Below are 19,682 nucleotides of genomic sequence, written 5' to 3' on the forward strand. Positions count from 1 at the left end.
AGAGGCCAGGATATTGGAAAGATCTTCCTTGGTTTTGCTCGAAACAATTCATAACTACCTGAACAGACAAAGAAAGATTCGGGGTGATGTCTCACCTGAAAGTTGGTAGCTCTGTCATAATAGTGATGCCTGGAGGTTTCACTACACTAGAAACTGGAGCCATAACTTTCTGACCAGAGTACCTCAAATTGAGCTATAACACAGGAATTTAATGAAATGATTTATTTATTCAGATACAGCACAGACCCCAGCCTATTTACTGGACCATTTACAATGACCAATTAACCGACCAACTTTTTTTAGAAGACTGTGGGCGGAAAATTAAAATACCTTGTTTTTTCTGTACTTGGGGCAAAGTCAAACTCGCGATTTCTGTATTTATAAATGAAATATCTGCTTAACAAATTTAACAAAACAAACCTAACCAGCAAATAACACATCTGCAGCAATGCTGTAAAATGCAGCTGGTTCGGCAGCAATCGCTGCTCGACCCCGGACCAGGCGGACGGGCTCTGGATGCGCCGCCGAACAACATTTCCGGCGCACATTTCCGGTAGGTGGCGGGCTCTGGATTGCAGAGAGTTGGGGGAATAGGGGGAGGGAGAGAAAGGGGTAAAAGTCAGAGGAGGGGGGTGGTCAATGCAGTAATGATACTTTCCCCCAGGGCTTTTTAAAAGGCTTTGCATCTGTAGCAATTTCGCGACTTCGTGTTGCTCGTGTGGTTTTTAAGTTAGCGATGTACTGGTGCAGATTGGACTTTCAGATTCTTTCACTTTCTTGCTGGTAACAATGCAAGTGTGAAACAGATAGAGGCCATTTGACTCACAGAATGGTTTACCAGTTCATTGGAGAGGAATCCGCAATCCCGTTCCTTCCTGCTAGTCCTGAAAACTTTCCCCTCTCAAGTGCTTACCCAGTTTGCTTTGTAACTCCTGATACAAGATTTCCTCTGTCCTCCAGGAAAGTGAATTCTAGTTTGTGTGAGAAATGCTAACCTGGTGTATACCTCGATACATACATGTTACTATTTATGTAATGTACAGTTTTTAAAAGCTTGTCTTGCATACCATCCATTCAGATCAATTCATTAGAACCCGACATTGCCGGTGATGCAAAGGAAAACAGTAACAGCACAATAAAGTGTCACAGTTACAGAAAAACCTGCAGTGCTGTTAGACAATAATTAGGTGAATAGTGAAGTCCAGAGTCCATCTTACTGTACCAGTGAGGTCTTCAGTAGTCTTATAACAGTGAGATATGAACTGTCCTTAGGCTTCATGGTACGTTATACCTGGTGGGAAGGGGGGTGAGGAAAGAGAATGTCCTGGGTGGGTGCTGCTATACGCAGGCAGTGAGAAGTCTAGACAGAAGGGAGGCTAATTGTGGGCTCTTGCTTTGGTAGGTCCTCTTTAAATAATCTACTAAATGGAGGTTTTCCCCTTGGATTAGGAAAATGGTACCAGAGATTCCATCTCCAACATTATCACTTAATTTATCATTTCCCATCCCCATGCCAGTTATTAATCCCTCAGATCTTTTCCTCATCAATTCCATTTCTGGACTACCAAACCCACCCCCAATTCTTGCTAACCTACAACACTCATTCCTAATTGTTGACCACCTCTTCTCCCTCTGCGCCTTGCCTCCAGCAGCTAACCCTCACTTTCTCTATGTCCCCCACCCTTCTTTAGGAACCAATGTTAATTCAAGCTCTCACGTCTAAATCCTGCCGTCTCTGTGTTTTGATTCCTTATGTCTGGTTCACTCACTACCCCTCTCTTACATTCCCCCCCCCCACCTGAATTGGCACTTAACATGATTTTCCTTGCACCCAGTGGCTATCTCAGTTTTTTTGGCAACTGTTTTTATGGTTAGAGAAATGCAGAGACGTGACTACGTATGGTGCATTTCCCACTTTGACAGAAATGTCAGTGAAACCATTTAATATAATGAGTTTGTTTTAGGTTATAAAAAGGGAGAATTACATTGAATGCATAATGGTCATAACATTTGAAGAAATGTTAACTGTCATTATGTGGTATGATCAGTTGTGCGGTGCTAAAATCCCAGTGATTTCTGCATCTTTTCTTAAACATTGGCAGAAATGAGATTTTGTGTTTATTAGTCATTTTGCCACTGTATTATAATCTTTCTCAAAGGTTGCTAGTTTTACCATTTCAACTTGAGTGATGGTAAAAGGACAGAAGGGTGAAACAAAGAACACAGTGTTGGGTTCATGTTGGATGTAAACTATATGAGCTGTACTTTGCTCTACTGAAGAACTTAGGAAACTGTATATTGTGAAAAGGAATTGTGAACTGGTCAGGTATAAATGTGTGAATATAATTCACTTTCAGATTAATTACTTAATTGTGCTAGTGATAATCTGATAGAATTTAATTTTACTTGAGCAGGTGCAGCATCAAAGAGGACTTTCTTTGCAAAGCAACTCAAAATTATTCAGAAACTCCCATGAATAATTACAACCATCAAATCTTTTCTGTGCAAATATTATCTCCATCCACGTATCCTGATGCCTGTGTTTTCTCCTCGTGGGATAATAGAGGCTTTATAATTGAAGTGGGAATCACCTGGTGCGGTTTGCTTGGACTTGCACAGATAAACTAAGGAAAGCAATGGAAGATTTAAAGAGTGGTGAAGATGAGCAAATATATATAGAAGATGACGATGAAGGCAGTGTGTTGCTATTTTCGGATAAAGAGAATGAAGCTAAGGACCTGCAACAGACTACTGACACAATAGTAGTTAACAAGCAAGCGGGCCCAGCCGTCTCCAGCACAGAAGGAGATCTAATTACAAAAGTGTGTAAACCCGTTGATCAGGATATCTCCCCTTCTTTAAGGTAAGCAAAGCCTATTGATTCTAGGTGCACCAGACTTATGATACTTTATTGGATTAAATAATGTCGTCTTTGAGAATGATTGAGACTAGATCATTCACAGTTTTAACTCCGATTTCATCCACCACCCACTCATCCCGACACATACATAAAAGCAGACCTCTGAGCTGGGAGATTTCCACTATCACCCTTAACTCATCGTTATGTATTTTTGCTGAATTCATAACTGAGTAGGATCAGTTATTGGCCCAGATTCAGCTTTCTTGTCTACTGTAGTGGCTGGTATATCCCCAGGCATTATTACCTGGAAACCAAAACAAGCCTGCACTTGTTAATTTCTTTTCTTTTGGTTTTGCAAAGCAATAGAATTAACAATAAAAAAATATACACAGCTATACGAAAGTTTGTCAGTTAATAAGTTCTGCAACAACAGTGCTCCTATGCTGAGAAAGAGAGCATTTCAAAATTGTCCTCCATCACCCATTCCAAATGTTAAGAATTGGAACGAACAACATGCAGGGTGGAAAACTTTCACATTTGAGGTTAATGACTGGTGTACAAGTGCAACGGTGGTAGATTATGACAGTCTGAAGTATTATAGAACTTGAAGTGTGGCATATTTTGGAAGTAATGTTTAATCATGTAAAAATTAATCTTTATCTGATGGGAAGTTTTAATGAACTACCCAGAAAGGACAGGACAATAGTTCAACTTTTTAAGTAAAAACACAAAGTACTGGAAACATTCGGCAGGTTAAGCAGCATGTGTTGAAATAGTAATCATTTCATGCCTGGGATCTTTGTCACGTTATTGCCATCATCAGAACTTTTACATACAGCTTGAGGCAGCGCGCCACGACAGCAGCAGCGGCCTTTCAGACCTGGTGTTACTTTAATTTAATTTTCTATTTTAAGTTTGATACACAATTTTCGATTAGGGCACATGGATAACAGAGCGGCTATCTACCATCGCCAGATACTACTACAATACAGAGATCGCCCAAAACCAAACCTCCACAAAGATCTGCTGGCTGAATTACGCGACGTCGGCTTGCTGAGGGGAACGGGCCTACAATCCCCAGACTTGCCTGACGTTGGGAGCCGGAGATAGAGACATCGAAAGCGATGTGTGAGGAAGCAGAAGCGAGGTGAACGGGCAGGGGTCCGTGCCAGGCTCAAAGCAAACCCTAGCCTTGCCGGCTCTCCCGTCCATTCTGCTCTCCAATGTCCACTTCCTGGACAACAAAATTGACTACATCTTTTCATTGATAATCGCTTCGCTTCTTTTCAGCAGCTCTCTGTTAAGTTCAATCTGCCCAATGCTCATTTTTTTAGATATCTCCAAATTAGGCACTATATTGCTCCTTTAATTCTTAACTTTCCTGAAATGCCTGCGAAAAATGCTATGGACATTTCTTTCCATTAATCCACTAGGTAAAGGTTTAATATCAATTATTCGAGGTAAATTAGCAGCCTTACGACGGGCCCCTGTGGATAAAATTAAAATGGCATGGGAGCAGGATTTAAATACCTCCTTATCTGATGAGAGCTGGGACTCGGTTCTCAAATCGGTTAACTCAACCTCTCTTTGTGCTCGCCATTGCCTTTTACAGTTTAAGATTGTTCATAGAGCTAAATCTAAACTATATCGATTCTACCCTGACATTAGTCCACTCTGATAAATGCAAGAGGGGCGAGGCCTCTCTCATTCATATGTACTGGTTCTGTCCTAGCTTGGAGAAATTTTGGAAAGATGTCTTCACTACGTTATCGTGTATTCTGAATCAGCACCTAGAACCAAACCCCTTAATTGCTCTGTTCGGTTTTTGGGGCGAGACAGATTTACATCTGAGTCCGACCAAATGCCGAATATTATCCTTTGCCTCTCTTCTGGCTAGACGCTTGATGCTCCTTAGATGGAGAGATGTTGCCCCGCCCACTCATGCTCAATGGCTTAATGACATTATGGCCTGTTTGGACCTCGAAAAAATTCATTATTCAGTTCTTAATTCGGATCTAAAGTTCCATAAGGTCTGGGGACCTTTTATCGAGTACTTTCATAACCTTCCTCTTGACTAGGGTTTTTTTCCTTTTCAGCTCCCTTTTTTTTCTGGTAGTAGGCATCACTATCCTCTGTTGATAAGTGTATTCACAGTCTGGGAGTTTGATTATCCTGATTTATATTCTCTATATTGTGTTGTGGTTGGTCTGTAGTTTTTTTTTTGTTGTGAGGCTTGGGGAGGATATTAAGTTTACTTGTCTTCAATTTAGGTGCTTTTTTTAAAAATTCTCTTTCTTTGTATCATATTGTCATTGTATGCTTAATTTTGCACTGTATTAATGTTCCTCATTGTGATTTGGGGTTTTTTAATTTGTAAAATGTATAAAAAAAACTAATTTAAAAAAAACCAAAATGGACTACATCTGACTCCAACGTAATACTCGGCGGGAGTACAGAGTTTGCTCCGCGTATGTCTTCACAGAGACACGGCTCACTGATGGGATTTCAGACGCTGCCATCCAACTAGACGGGCTAGCTTTGTTTTGTGTGGACAGAGATGCAGCTGTCTCCGGTAAGGCTCGCGGTGGTGGCGTCTGTGTTTATATCGACACGGAATGGTGTAAGAACTCTGTGCTGGTTTCCAGACACTGCTCATCACTAGTGGAGTTTGTGGCAGTTAGATGCAGACCATTTTATTTGCCACGGGAATTCACCTCTGTCCTTATATTCGGTGTCTACATTCCCCCCCCAGCGCTAATGCTAAGGAGGCACTCTGTGAACTGTACGGCGCTATTAGCGAACTGCAGAATGCACACCCTGATGGTCTGCTTATTGTCGCTGGTGATTTTAACCACATGAACCTTAAGTCAGTGCTCCCCAAATTCCATCAGTATGTGGACTTTGCAACGAGGGGGGAGAACGTGTTGGACCTGGTTTACACAAACATCCCCAATGCGTACCAGCTCTGCCCCCACCTCGGTTACTCAGACCACATCTCTGTTATGCTAATCCTAGCATACAGACCGCTCGTCAGGCACTCCAGACCAGTTCAGAAGCAGGTGAAAACCTGGCCAGCAGGAGCCATCTCCGCTCTACAAGACTGCTTTGAGCACACTGACTGGCACATGATCAGGGAGGCTGCAACCGATGGCGACTCTACCAACTTAGAGGAGTACACAGCATCAGTGACCAGCTACATCAGCAAGTGCGTTGATGATGTTACTCTGTCCAAGACCATCACTACACGCGCTAACCAGAAGCCATGGATGACCACGGAGGTGCATGCGCTGCTGAGGTCCCATGACTCCGCCTTCAGAGCAGGTGACAAGGCAGCTTTAACAACAGCAAGGGCCAAACTGTCCCAAGCCATCAGAGGGGCAAAGTGTACATATGCCTAGCTAATCCACAGTTACTTCCAGGACAGCGGCGACACACGGCGCATGTGGAAGGGCATCCAGGACATCACCAATTACAAAACTACATCACCTAACTGTGCGGGTGATGCCTCCCTCCCAAATGCGCTGAATAACTTCTACGCCCGGTTTGAGGCAGAAAATGACGTGGCCGCGAGGAAGTCCACCCCTCCTGCGAATGACCAAGTGCTGTGTCTCTCCGTGGCCGACGTGAGAAGAACCTTGTGCAGGGTCAACCCACGGAAGGCTGCTGGACCAGACAACATCCCTGGTAGAGTGCTCAGAGGATGTGCAGACCAGCTAGCAGATGGTCTCATTGACATCTTCAACATCTCCCTGAGCAGCGCCACCATTCCAATGTGCTTCAAGGCTGCCACCATCGTCCCCGTGCCGAAGAAGTCTTCAGTGTCCTGCCTCAATAACTACCATCCCGTTGCACTTACATCCATCATCATGAAGTGTTTCGAGAGGCTCGTCATGAGGCATATCAAGACCCTGCTGCCCCCCTCACTGGACCCCCTGCAGTTTGCGTACCATCACATCCGCTCAACAGATGACGCCATTGCCACCACCCTCCACCTGGCCCTAACCCACCTGGACAAAAAAGGCACATACGTTGGGATGCTGTTCATAGACTTTAGTTTAGCATTCAACACAGTCATCCTTCAGAAAGTGATTGGAAAACTGAGCCTATTGGGCCTGAACACCTCCCTCTGCAACTGGATCCTAGACTTCCTGATTAGGAGATCTCAGTCAGTCCGGATTGGGAGCAGCATCTCCAACACCATCACACTGAGCACGGGGGCCCCCCAGGGCTGTGTGCTCAGTCCACTGCTGTTCACTCTGCTGACCCACGACTGTGCTGCAACACACAGCTCGAACCACATCATCAAGTTCGCCGATGACACCACCGTGGTGGGTCTCATCAGCAAGAATGATAAGTCAGCTTACAGAGAGGAGGTGCAGCAGCTGAAGGACTGGTGCAGAGCCAACAACCTGTCTCTGAATGTGAACAAAACAAAAGAGATGGTTGTTGACTTCAGGAGGGCACGGACTGACCACTCCCCACTGAACATCGACGGCTCCTCGGTAGAGATTGTAAAGAGCACCAAATTTCTTGGTGTTCGCCTGACGGAGAATCTCACCTGGTCCCTCAACACCAGCTCCATAGCAAAGAAAGCCCAGCAGTGTCTCTACTTTTTGCGAAGGCTGAGGAAAGTCCATTCCCCCCCCCCCCCCCCCATCCTCATCACATTCCACAGGGGTTGTATTGAGAGCATCCTGAACAACTGCATCACTGCTTGGTTTGGAAATCGCACCAGCTCGGATTGCAAGACCCTGCAGCGGATAGTGAGGTCAGCTGAGAAGATCATCGGGGTCTCTCTTCCCGCCATCACGGACATTTACACTACACGCTGCATCCGCAAAGGAAACAGCATTATGAAGGACCCCATGCACCCCTCATACAATCTCTTCTCCCTCCTGCTGTCTGGGAAAAGGCTCCAAAGTATTCGGGCTCTTACGACCAGACTATATAACAGTTTCTTCCCCCAAGCTATCAGACTCCTCAATACCCAAAGCCTGGACTGACACCTTGCCCTACTGTCCTGTTTATTATTTATTGTAATGCCGGTACTGTTTTTGTGCACTTTATGCAGTCCAGTGTAGGTCTGTAGTCTAGTATAGCTTTCTGGGTTTTTTTATTATGTAGTTCAGTCTAGTTTTTGTGCTGTGTCATGTGTCATGTAATCTCTCCAGTTTTCTAACTGCTGTTGTCTCCTTTAATTCATGGTTGGTCCACGTAACAGGTCAAAAAATATAAATTTTTCATCGTGGTTTTGGAGAAGCAAGTAGATTTTACTTGGTCCAGATCCTCTTGTGAGCTAGTAGAAACATTATAAAAATTATCCAAATTTGAGACCTGCTCCAGTGTGAAACAAGGGGCCTGACAGCTGAATCCAACATGGCCAGGCTCAAACTCCCATTCCTCCTTGAAATGGCCAGACCAGTCCTAAATACTTAATGGGAATATATATCCAAGCCTGACCCATGTATTTTGGTGCCATTGACCTTGGGTTGAGTAGCCAAACTCTTAGTACACATCTCTTTGTATAATGAAATAAAAGTTTAAAGTCCTAGATTAGAAATTAGGTAGTCAAATTATATTCCAAGTTATGAGGATAGCAGGTCTTTTTATGGAAGAAATTATTGAGCCTGGAGGGATGAGGGGGTAGAATAAGTGGCCCTGATGATAACCATTTTCCTGAAGTAGGTTCTTTCTCATAATATTTCAAAGTGGACTGATGTGAATTATTTACATGGATGACATAACGAAGATCCTTGCTCAATGGATTAATGTAGTCTTTTTTTTCCAGTGATGGCTCAAATTCAGTTGACAGTTTATTCAAGACGCAGTGTGCATCTACACCAGAAAGAAACAAGAGCACGCCGAATACAGGGACATTTTTAACCCAATTAGAATTCAAAAGTCAAAATGAGCTTGATTCTGAGAGCTCGTCTGATTCAGATGAAGGTCTATGGCGTCCAAGTTTTTTGAAAGTTGGTGAAGTAAGAAGACGGTGGCGAAGCAAAAGATCCAGAAGCAGGTACACTCGTAAGAAACACGGCCTGCCAAGAGGAAGGCTGCAGGCATCCATGTCTGCGGTAGAGAAAAAGAGGAAGTTGAGAGAGCGAGGACTGGAGTTTCCATTTTTGCAAAAGGAATATGGAAAGAAGGATTTGCCATTTAAGATGATTTTTACATATGAGGTAAGGAATAAATCTATAATGTGGCATGTCAGGATTTGAATTATAAAGAGTAATTGAATAGTTAGATACTGTGCACATTGAATACTGTACCTACCAAATGTTCTATGTATATTTGTTTTTTTATGTGTATTGTATTTTAAATCTTTAAGAGTCATAAAAAGTACAGCACAGAAACACACCTTTCACACCATTTAGTCCATGCTTATCCTTTTAAACTGCCTATTACCATCATGCACCGGGACCATAGTCCTCCATACCCCTACCATCCACCTACTTATCCAAATTTCTCTTAAACATTGAAATTGAGATAGCATGCACCACTTGTGCTGGCAGCTCACTCCATACTCTAACAACCCTCTGAGTGAAGAAGTTTCCCCTCTTGTTCCCCTTAAACTTTTCACCTGTCACCATTAACCCACTACTTCAAGTCATAGTCCCACCTAAACTCAATGGAAAAAGCCTGCTTGCATTTACTAGGGTATACCCCGCATCATTTTGTGTACCTCTGTGAAAGGTCCTCTCAATCTTCTACGTTCCAAAGAACACGATTAATTTGTTTTTTAAGTATGGTGGAAAGGCTCATTCAGTTATTTATCTGAGTAAAGCAATCTTCAAAGAGATACTGGAATGAGTCCATATTGAAGCCCCTGATGGAGGTAAGATGGAGGAAAAAACAAAACATTCTGTAAGTATATTGGGAGCAAGAGGGTAGCCCAAGAATGTGTGGCAATAATCAGTGCAGGGAGCCAGGGGATGTGGGCAAGGTTCTTAAAAAAAAAAAAAGTACTTCCTCTCCATGTTCACCAAGGAGAGGGACATGGAAGATAGTGAGTTCAAGAAGGGATATATTGTTGGTCTGCAGCACTTAAGAATTGCGAAGGTGAAAATGTTTGATATCTTGGAATGCATAGGGTGGAGAAATCCACAAGGCCAAATGAGATCTATTCCTAGGTGTTGTGGGAAGCAAGGGAAGAGATAACTGGAAACCTGTTGCAGATCTTCGCATCTTCATTAGCCACGGGTGAGCTGTCAGAAGACTGGGCAATGGCTAACCCCCCCCCCCCCTTTTCTTTCTCAAGAAAGGCAGTACAGATAAACAACAGACTGGCAAGCCATGTCAGTGGTAGGGGATTTATTGGATAAAATTCTAAGTGATACGACTTGTACACATTTGGAAAGGCAGGAGCTGATCGGGGATAGTCAGCATGAGTTCTGTGTGGAGGAAATCCTGTCCTTAATTCGATTGAGTTTTTTGAGGAGGTATCTAAGAAGATTGACAATGGTGCTGTAGTTGTACTGTGTGTGTGTGTGTGTGTGTGTGTGTGCGTGCGTGTACATATTAGTGCACTTGACGAGGTTCCGCTGGTCCGCAAGCTTAAGGCACCTCCATCCAAGAAGAGCTGAGTAATTGATCTAAAATTGCCATGATAATAGGAGTCGGAAGCTACAGTTTTACCGCGGTATAGCTCTAATGGCCCATCTCACCCACACCAACTGACTTGACTATTTGAACTGGTCCCATTTGTCCACATTTGGAACATATCCATCTAAAACATTTCCTTTCCATACACCTCTCCAAATGTCTCTTAATCATTGTAATTGTACCTGCCTCTGCCACTTTCTCAGGCAGCCCATTCTACACACTCACCACCCTGAATGTGGGAGAAAAAGTTGCCCCTTGGTTCCCTTTAAATTTTCCACTCTCACCTTAACCCTATGCCTTCTAGCCTAGAAAAAGATTGTCACTATTCAACTTATCAATGAACCTCATGATTTTGTAAACCTTGATAAGGTTTATAACCTTCAGCTCATGCTCCATGGGGAAAAAACCTCCCTCTCCTTATAGTTCAAATGTTTTGGTCCCTGTAACATCCTTGTTACTATTTTCTGCACCTTTTCCAGCTTAAAGATATTCTTTATATAACTAGTCAACCAGAACTACACACAATACTCCAAGAGTGGCCTCGAACAGTTGTAATGCAACATCCCAACTCTTCTGCACAGTGTCCTGATGGATGGATGAAAGCAAGCATGACAAATGCCTTCATCATCCTGTCTACCTGTGCCTTCACTTTCACAGAATGTTGTACTTGCAGGCTTAGTTCTCTTATGTTCTACAGCATTCTCCATGGCACTGCCATGTGCTGTGTAAATCCTGCCCAGGGAGCATAGTGGTTAATACAGATGGTGGGTGGCATTTCCAGCATCCTCTGTAAGGAGCTTGTATATCCTCCTCATGAATGAATAGGTTAATTGGTCATTGTAAATTATCCTGTGATTAGTCTAGGGTCAAAAAGGTTGGTTTCTGGATGATATGGCTCAATAGGCCAGAGAAGTCTGTTCCATGCTGTATCTCTAAATTATTTTTTTTTAACTCACCAAAATGCAACGTTAAGGATGATTTTCGGATTGGAAATCTGACTGGTAGTGTACCACAGGGTTTGGTGTTGGGACCTTTCGTTGCTTCTAGTATTTATTAATGACTTGGATGTTAATATAGGAGATGTGTGCCATGAATAGCAAGGAAGGTGAAAATCGGGCAGAGCGACAGCAGTTACAGTCTAATCCCGACAAGTGCAAGGTGACAAGGTCAAATAGGAGCGTGTATACAGTAACTTGAATGTAGCGGTACGGGGAGATAACGTCGTGAAGAATGCTTATAGCATGTTACCTCTGTAGGTTGAAGCATAGAAGTTAAAATGTTACATGGCAACTCTACAAACGCTGATTAGCCTGCACTTGAAGTATTGCATCAGTTCTGGTCACTGTTCCATGAAAAGAATGTGATTGTGCTGGATAGATGCCGGGGAGATGCACCAGCTCCGTGGAGTGTTTCGATGAGACTTTGGACGGCAAGCCTTGCTTTCCCTGGGGCGAAAGAGGGTGACCAGATATACTTGTCTGAAATTATAGATAGTCAAAATCGTTTCCCCTTGGTAGGGGTTTCATAAACAAGAAGTTATGAGGGAAGAACTTCAAAGGAGACCTAAAGGGTATGATTTTTTTACACAGTGGTTGATATCTGGAACTCTGTATGGGGAAGTGGTAGCATTGGGTACAATCACTATGTTTAATTGACATGAATTTTATTAAGTCTTTTCCAATTTTTATAAAGATAATTGGCAGTTAAAAAAATAGTTATTGCATGGTTAGATGAGAGACTAAATAATTTTCTATAAGTATTTCCAAAGTGTGTTTTGCTGTGTTCTTGCAACTCAAGACACTATTTTGATAAATTTTCTAACATTTTAAATACTTCTAACTTATAGCAAGCTGCTTTGTGTGGATTATTTGATTACATTAAGGAGTTAAAATGTCAGAAACATCTCATAAACTCCTTAAAAAACATAAATGTGGATTGTGCAGAAAGAGTTGGTGGTCCAACAAAGCAATACAAATACCTGGATGAGAAAAGACCAATTTCACCCATATCAGAAAGCAGGTAAGTTGGTATTTTGATTTAGTTTCTGTATGGCTGTATTTGTAAGTTAACTTTTTAAGAAGTAAGAATACAATTATTGAAAATTCTTGGCTGGTCAGGGAGTATCTGTGGGGAGAGGGATTTAATATTTCATGAATGAAAACAAAATGCTGGAGACACTTGTAGTCAGGCAACATCTGGTGAAAGAAAAATAGAGTTAGCATTTTGGGTTAAAAGCAAAGGATCTTTGAGCTTTCCACAGCTCTCTGACCTGAGTGTTTTCAGTAAATGTTTATTTCAGATTTCCAGTATTGATAGCTTTTCATTTAATTTCTCAGGATATGGCTGTTGGTGGAGGCGTGCCACAATTTAAAACTGATTCATGCAGAAGTAGTTCCCAACTCCGTTTGATCCCCTACTCTGTATTAAATAACATCACACACAAGATGCTGGTAGAACACAGCAGGCTAGGCAGCATCTATAGGGAGAAGCGCTGTCGACGTTTCGTTTCGGAAGGGTCTCGGCCCGAAACATCAACAGCGCTTCTCCCTATAGATGCTGCCTAGCCTGCTGTGTTCTACCAGCATTTTGTGTGTGTTGTTGTTTGAATTTCCAGCATCTGTAGATTTCCTCGTGTTTGCTCTGTATTAAATAACTCATTTTAGTCATGGAGGTGATAGGAATGTTGCCATTGTTCTTGATGTTGATGTGTTGGAGAAAAATTGTTCAGCAATTTGCACAGCTGCTAGCTATCCAGAAGTTTCTACCAGTAACCTGGAGTAGCACAAGGACAGGGTTGGGTTCAGTTATGGTGCCTCCACAGGTGAATTGTTTACTGAAATTTAAATTCACTATGATACACAGCTCCTTGGATTTGTTACTACTGTGTCAACCTTGTTTTGGAGTGAGCTGATATTTCTGGGGAGACATTGAGTAAATTAGCTCTTTAACTGGCGGCATTGTTATCACGTGAATAAACACTTGCATGTTGTTGGATATAGATTCAGGCTCTGCTACGCTAAAGTTGAGGGTAAGAAACCCGGACAAAGTATTTTCCCTGCAGTTGGCTAAAACTATTGCTGATGAATTCCATACCTGCTGCAGCAATTCTGTCTGGTGACTCAAAAACTAGTGAAAACATAGCTAACAAAAAATCTGACAACAAAAGAGGTTGATGAGGAACTAGCTGAAACTAGTTTTAGCTAATTAGCCACACTTTTTTTTGGGTAACTTCAGGTATTTGTTACAAGATGATGTAACATTTGCAGGGGTCCATTGGAACACTTGTATACTAGCAGTTTTAAGAATGATCATTCGAAGTCTGACCAAGAAAGACAGATTATATCTCCCTTTGATCATCAGGCCTCGTGTAAATGTCGTGAAGGATACCATTGCTTCAGCTTGACAAAATTGGGTATTAGGCAACATTTTAAGCACTGTGCCGCTGCTTACATTTATCAGTAAACAGTTGTGGTCAAAGTTAAAGAATTTTTTTGAGTGCAATGTTCTTTGTAACATGAAGGAAAACTTAATATTTTGTAGCGATGAAACCTGCATTGAAGACTCGGGAAACGAAGAGGCTTTTGATATGAAAGTCGTGGTAAGTCAGTTGTATTGAGAACAAGGTATTTCCTTTGACTGTGTAATTAGGAAATATATATGTGCTGTAGTCTACTTCTGAAGTTAACAGCTCAGCACTATACACAATGTTATATGTGCTACATGTTTCCCGAAGGTAACCTGTACTTCACTTTCCTTAAGGATATCATTTTATAAATGCAAAGGTTTCTGGCGGTATCCTGAAATTGGTGATGACTACAGAACTTGTGAAGCACAGTGGATTCCTATTAATTGGACCATCGGTTAATTGTCCCGCTTATTTGGGACAACTCTTAAAGGACAAAAACTAATCAAGAAAATAGCTGGGATTTCCTTTGTTTACTTGGGACACTGTGCTGCTTAGTTGGACAAGAGGCTGTTCTGAACAGTTCCTAAGTAGCATCAATTGTGTACACTTGTGTGGCCATCAGACACTACACTGTGATTAAAGTGACTAGTTTTTAAATAGTCTCTTGCATACATTCATGCTCAAAAAGCAGTGATTTTTGTCGCTGATAGTTGGTGAGAAGTAAGCAGGAAGCAATTCAGAACTTTTTTGCTCACTACAGTTTCAAGCATTCAGGCTTTGAGATGCCAGAAACATCTGAAAGTGAAAATGACCATTTCAACAAGTTAGGAGCTGTGAAGGATTTGAAGGTATCGGCTATCATCTTGAATGTTTCAATGAAAGTGAAGATTTGGAGGAAGCAATCATCAATATTATTGTACTAAGGCAGTCCATTATCTGCACTAGGTGTCTGCACTGATTTTGTTCATCAAAAGAACACGGCAGCATACATCGGCTGAATTCTTCCATCGATAACTATTAGGATATACTAGTAGTATTAGTATAGTTCTAATTTATTCTGTATTTCATTTAAATACATAATCTGTTATTCAGTTAGCTTGTCTTTTCTAATTTTTTTTTAACTAGTTCTACAAAACTTTGGCTAATTCGGCTACCACTTAATTGGGCCAAAATGTCCTAATGTGTCCCAATTAACTGGAATCCACGGTATATTGAATAGGTATTTCTAACTGTAACATTGTTTTATACTTCACTTTTTAAAAGCTAGAGCAAACTTGTTGAAGAACATTTAATTGTTTATACTGAGACAGAAGTAATCAAATGGATACTCAATTATAATTGTGTAAACAAGTGTGATGTTTGACAAACGTAAGATTATTTCACTCGTGTTTGTTTTAATGTCTTGGCCCAGAGCAAGCCAGCCAAAATCTGTTTACTGTTTTTCTGAATTGTTTGTGGCTCCATCAGATAATTTTATTCCTGGTACCCAATGAGCACTTCCTTCAAAGGACAGTTATTCAGCATCACTAAAAAAACTCTTGCTTATTTTCCATCCTGCACCAAATCCTTTTCATCTCTGACGTATAGTAAGTGAACAATTTTTTGGTTCCCTTAAGCTGCTCAGGTTTGAAATTATTGTCCTGGTTCTCAAAGACAAAATGCTGGAGGAACTCTGCAGGTCAGGCAGCATCTGTGAAGGGGGATACACAATCGATGTTTTGGGCCAAGACCATTCATCAGGCCTGAAAAGGAAGGAGGAAGATTTTTAGCTCTTGCTGTGGTCCTGCCCTCCTTCTGTATTGAAACAATCTCATACAGCATCTTGAGTGAATGAAGCAATGAGCAAAATGTGGTATAAGAGCAAGAGGGCAATGAAACACAGTAACGTTGATATGCATTTTATTTGGAAGACCCAACTTAATCTAGAGCAGGGGTTCCCAACCTGGAGTCCATGGACCCCTTAATAGTATTTGTCCATGGCATAACAAAGGTAGGGAACCTCTGCTCTAGAGGCTTTTCCCTGAAAAGCCTAGCACAATATTTTAATTATGAGATATTGTAATCAAATCAATGCCAACATTTTCCACAAGGAATTAAACTTGTGCAACTGCCCCACCTATTCCCAATGCTTGCATTTCCCCTTTCAATACCTATCAAATTCATTTTTGAACAACCAATTGAATCTGCTTACATTTATCCCACTGCAGTGCACTCTACCTTCTAGCCACTTGCTGCTTTAGTTTAAAAGAAGATTACTTCCTTTCAGTTTTGTTTCTTCTATACCAGTCATTTTCATTTTTGCATCCTTTGAACCCTTGATCTTCTACCACAAGATTTTTAAAAATCTTTTTCAACTTCGTCTTGAGTCTGAATGATAAAATATCCTTATCAGATAAATCTCTCCCCACCCAATCTCTTTTCCAAGGAGAATAACCTCTGCCTCTTCAGTTTGTTCATAATATTAAAGACCCTCATCCGTGAAATTGTTTGGGTAAACATTTAAAACTTGTGTGCTCATAGAGTTTATTTGTATTTTAGCAACTTCAGAATGTACCACTTAATAGATGCTTTTTTTTGTAACTGAAACTGAACCAAAGTTTTATTTTTGCCATATTGAATACAAAGTTTCTGTTGGGGGGGATAAAAAACTGATTTAGGTTTTGCTGTATTTTATTACCAGCCACCATCAGTCAGGCCACTCTTTGTGAATCATAGCTTGAACTAGAAGTAGCTTGGATTTCATTTCACTAGTGAAGTTATTAATTGATGATTTGGAAGCATCTAACGAAGCAGGAATCTGACAATATTATGGCACTTGTCATGAGACTTGATTTTTTTTTGTGAAAGTGTGAAAACGTCATAACTTGTTCAATGTTTCACTAGCCTGATGATGATGTCTTTCTTGAGCTGTCTTGGGTCATACTAAAATCTAGTTTTTATTGTTTGTATACCAGTTAGAGGAATGAAGCGTTGTAGCTAACTTATATACTCAATCATCATTCATGATATATGTTTTATTTGCAGGATAATAGCTACTTCATATCAGAAAAAGGGTCTGGAGGAAAGAAAAGGTACTCTAGGAAAATGCAGTACAGGAAAAAAGAGGAAAGATCTCTAAGGAGTGGTAAAAATAAAGGCCACCATGAAGCCAATGGTAAAAGTAAAGGTCACGTTAAAAATAAACAAGAGACAGTTGAACAAAAGGACCATTCCACACAAAATCTTCCTCACAATGCACCTTTTAACCAGAAAATCGAAGAAAAATTAGCAGACCTGGACAGTCTACAGAATTCCCACAGGCCATTAGATGAAGGGGAAGTTGAAGAAGCAGAGACTGTACTTTCTCTTAAGAGTCGCAAGTCTAATAAACATTCAAAAAGTATAATGATGCAAAAGAGGGAACACATAACTTCGCCAGAAGAGAATAATCTAGAAAGAATGGATTGTGAACTAACGACGCACCGTAAGTTCCTTTGTAATGGTACTGCTCAAAGGAATATTTCCCAAGATCGGGATCATCCTGTGGAACAAGCCAACAAAGACACAAATTTATCAATGGTGTCTCAGAAGAAGAAGTTTAAACTTTATAATGGGAATAGTTATTTTACTGCCTCACCATTGTAAAAAGGGTAATAACTGCTTTACCTGGTCACCATCAAAAGCCGTTATTTAAGAATGAACTAAATAACATCTGAATTGCAGTTACAAATGAATGGCACATTTGCACTAAATTATTCAGTCAATTATGGCTTGATACTATCAATAACTTTTACTGGGGAAGTATTTTCCATTGACTTTGAATCCAGAATTTTCACAAAGTATATTAATTTTAAGAATATTATGCAACAGAAACATATTGTCATTCTGTGGATGAACATTGTGAAAGTTGGAAAATATTCTTTTATACTCTGCAGAAGTAAGGTTTCAACATGATCCTTACTTATTGCCTGTGCCTAAAACTTTGTCCTGAAGCTAAAATCTTACAAATAAGTCAAACGGTTATTTTCTAAACCTACAGCATATAACAGGTAATTGTGAAATTTCGACCTTGCAGAAATCCTTTTGAGGCGATTTGTAATCAAGTATTAATGTTGGAAAATGTTTGTTCATCTGAATTGTTCATCGGAGCAATTTCTCCCAATGGCCCATTGAAGTTTTCCAGAAATTTATGTTTTTAGTTTTATTTATCAAAAGTTAATAGTGAAAATTAGAGAATGGAGAGTAGTTTTCTTTTAGATAGCAGTGTAAATAACCATTTCCTGTTAGTGATTCACATAAAATAACTTGTAGTATTTTATTTTCCTTTGTCAAATATTAAAAAGGTCAGCACACTCTGTACCAAATTAGATAAACTTCTAAGTTGAGTTTATTTGTGTTTATATCATACGTATAGATTAATCGGTTATTTTTAAAATGTTATAATAGTTTTGATGTATTAAGGATCAGAATTGTTTTAAAACTGAAAATTATGATATTGTTTACATTTTACTATTTTATGACTGGTAATGCAGAAAATGAACAAAGATGACACCCATGCTTCAATTGTTATGGCTGCATATTGCCACTTGGGAATGAAAAACTGCACTATGAAATGAGAAACGTAAAACTAGATAATAGAGTAAGAATTTTGTTATTGGCTAAATGTTTGCACAGAGATCCATAAACCATATGCTTTTGAAAAATTTGTTTCCATATTTCCTTGGATTAGCTATGTTGCATGTAGTTTATAGTGAGGAGCACATATTTATTGCATCATAAGGTTGATGCAAAGAAATATGTGATCTTTGTAAATATCTTTAATGAATCTGTACTTTTCCATTCAAATGATTTGTGTTCATTAAACATGAGAAATGATTTACATTTATATAACAACTTTAACATAAGCATTCTAAGGTATATCACAACAGTGATGTCCAATATAATTAGGCAGTAAGTTCTATTAGAAAGTAAAGGAACTTTTGCAGGATCACAGAGAGGAGGGTAAACAGGATAATATTACAAGTTAAATCAAGAAGAAACCAAGTCAATTGAAGAATGAACCAAGGCAGGGATGGAATCAAACTATCTCAAGAATTACGTTTCCCAAAGTTGTTAAAATATATTCACATAAAAAGGATCTAACTATTCAAAGTTACCTCTGCAGTGAAGTTAGAATTATAAATTCCTGTAAGTTACCATTGTGAATAATTAAGTATACACTTAAAGATTTCAGTTCATTTTAATCATATGTGATTTAGGCAAAGTCTTTTTATATCTCCTCTTTCTTTCTCAAACTTTTTGGAGTCCTTGATGCAGATGATTATATCATTCTCTGCCAACATTTCACAACTGGCCTCCAGTTGTGACTGCACAGCTCCTGATGAAGGATCTCGGCCCAAATTATCAACTGTTTACTCTAACACTGATGCTGGCTGCCTGGCCTGCTGAGTTCCTCCAGCATTTTGTGTGTGTTGCTTTCATTTCCAGCATCTGCAGATTTTCTCTTGTTGGGGACGACACATTATTTATTCTTCTCTTATCTATTTAGTAATCATGGCTGGAGAATTACCTCCAATGATAAACTTTACTATGCCTACACTACTATATCTCCTGTCCTGCAAGGATTGATCATTGGTCACTTTTCAATTTGTATGTTCTACTGAGAACACACATCTCACATTGAAGAAGAGGATGGGATAATGAAGAAATACTGTTAACAAAAGTTGTCAAGACTGTCTAGGATGTCCAGTGAGTACATGACTGATTTGTTTAGGGAATCAGAATCAGGTTTATTATCACTGGCTTATGACATGAAATTTGTTAACTTAGCAG

The 19,682-nt window shown here is 40.3% G+C and overlaps 1 protein-coding gene across 4 annotated transcripts; it reads left to right on the forward strand.

The window, feature by feature from the left end:
• The first annotated feature begins 535 nt into the window (after positions 1–535).
• LOC132395955 (TATA box-binding protein-associated factor RNA polymerase I subunit D-like) lies at positions 536–18,788 on the forward strand. 4 transcript variants are annotated; one of them, XM_059973192.1, is made up of 6 exons: positions 536–553; positions 2,415–2,863; positions 8,649–9,042; positions 12,312–12,484; positions 14,006–14,063; positions 16,896–18,788. In XM_059973192.1, exons 2-6 carry the CDS (start codon positions 2,637–2,639, stop codon positions 17,493–17,495), a joined length of 1,452 nt encoding a protein of 483 aa, XP_059829175.1. In that variant the 5' UTR covers positions 536–553; positions 2,415–2,636; the 3' UTR covers positions 17,496–18,788. The 4 variants fall into 4 exon arrangements, with proteins under 4 accessions (XP_059829175.1, XP_059829173.1, XP_059829172.1 ...); XM_059973190.1 differs by lacking the exon at positions 536–553 and adding an exon at positions 628–2,326; XM_059973189.1 differs by lacking the exon at positions 536–553 and adding an exon at positions 628–1,280.
• The last annotated feature ends 894 nt before the right edge of the window (positions 18,789–19,682 follow it).

The sequence above is a fragment of the Hypanus sabinus genome, chromosome 6, assembly GCF_030144855.1.
Source record: "Hypanus sabinus isolate sHypSab1 chromosome 6, sHypSab1.hap1, whole genome shotgun sequence".
NCBI lineage: Eukaryota > Metazoa > Chordata > Chondrichthyes > Myliobatiformes > Dasyatidae > Hypanus > Hypanus sabinus.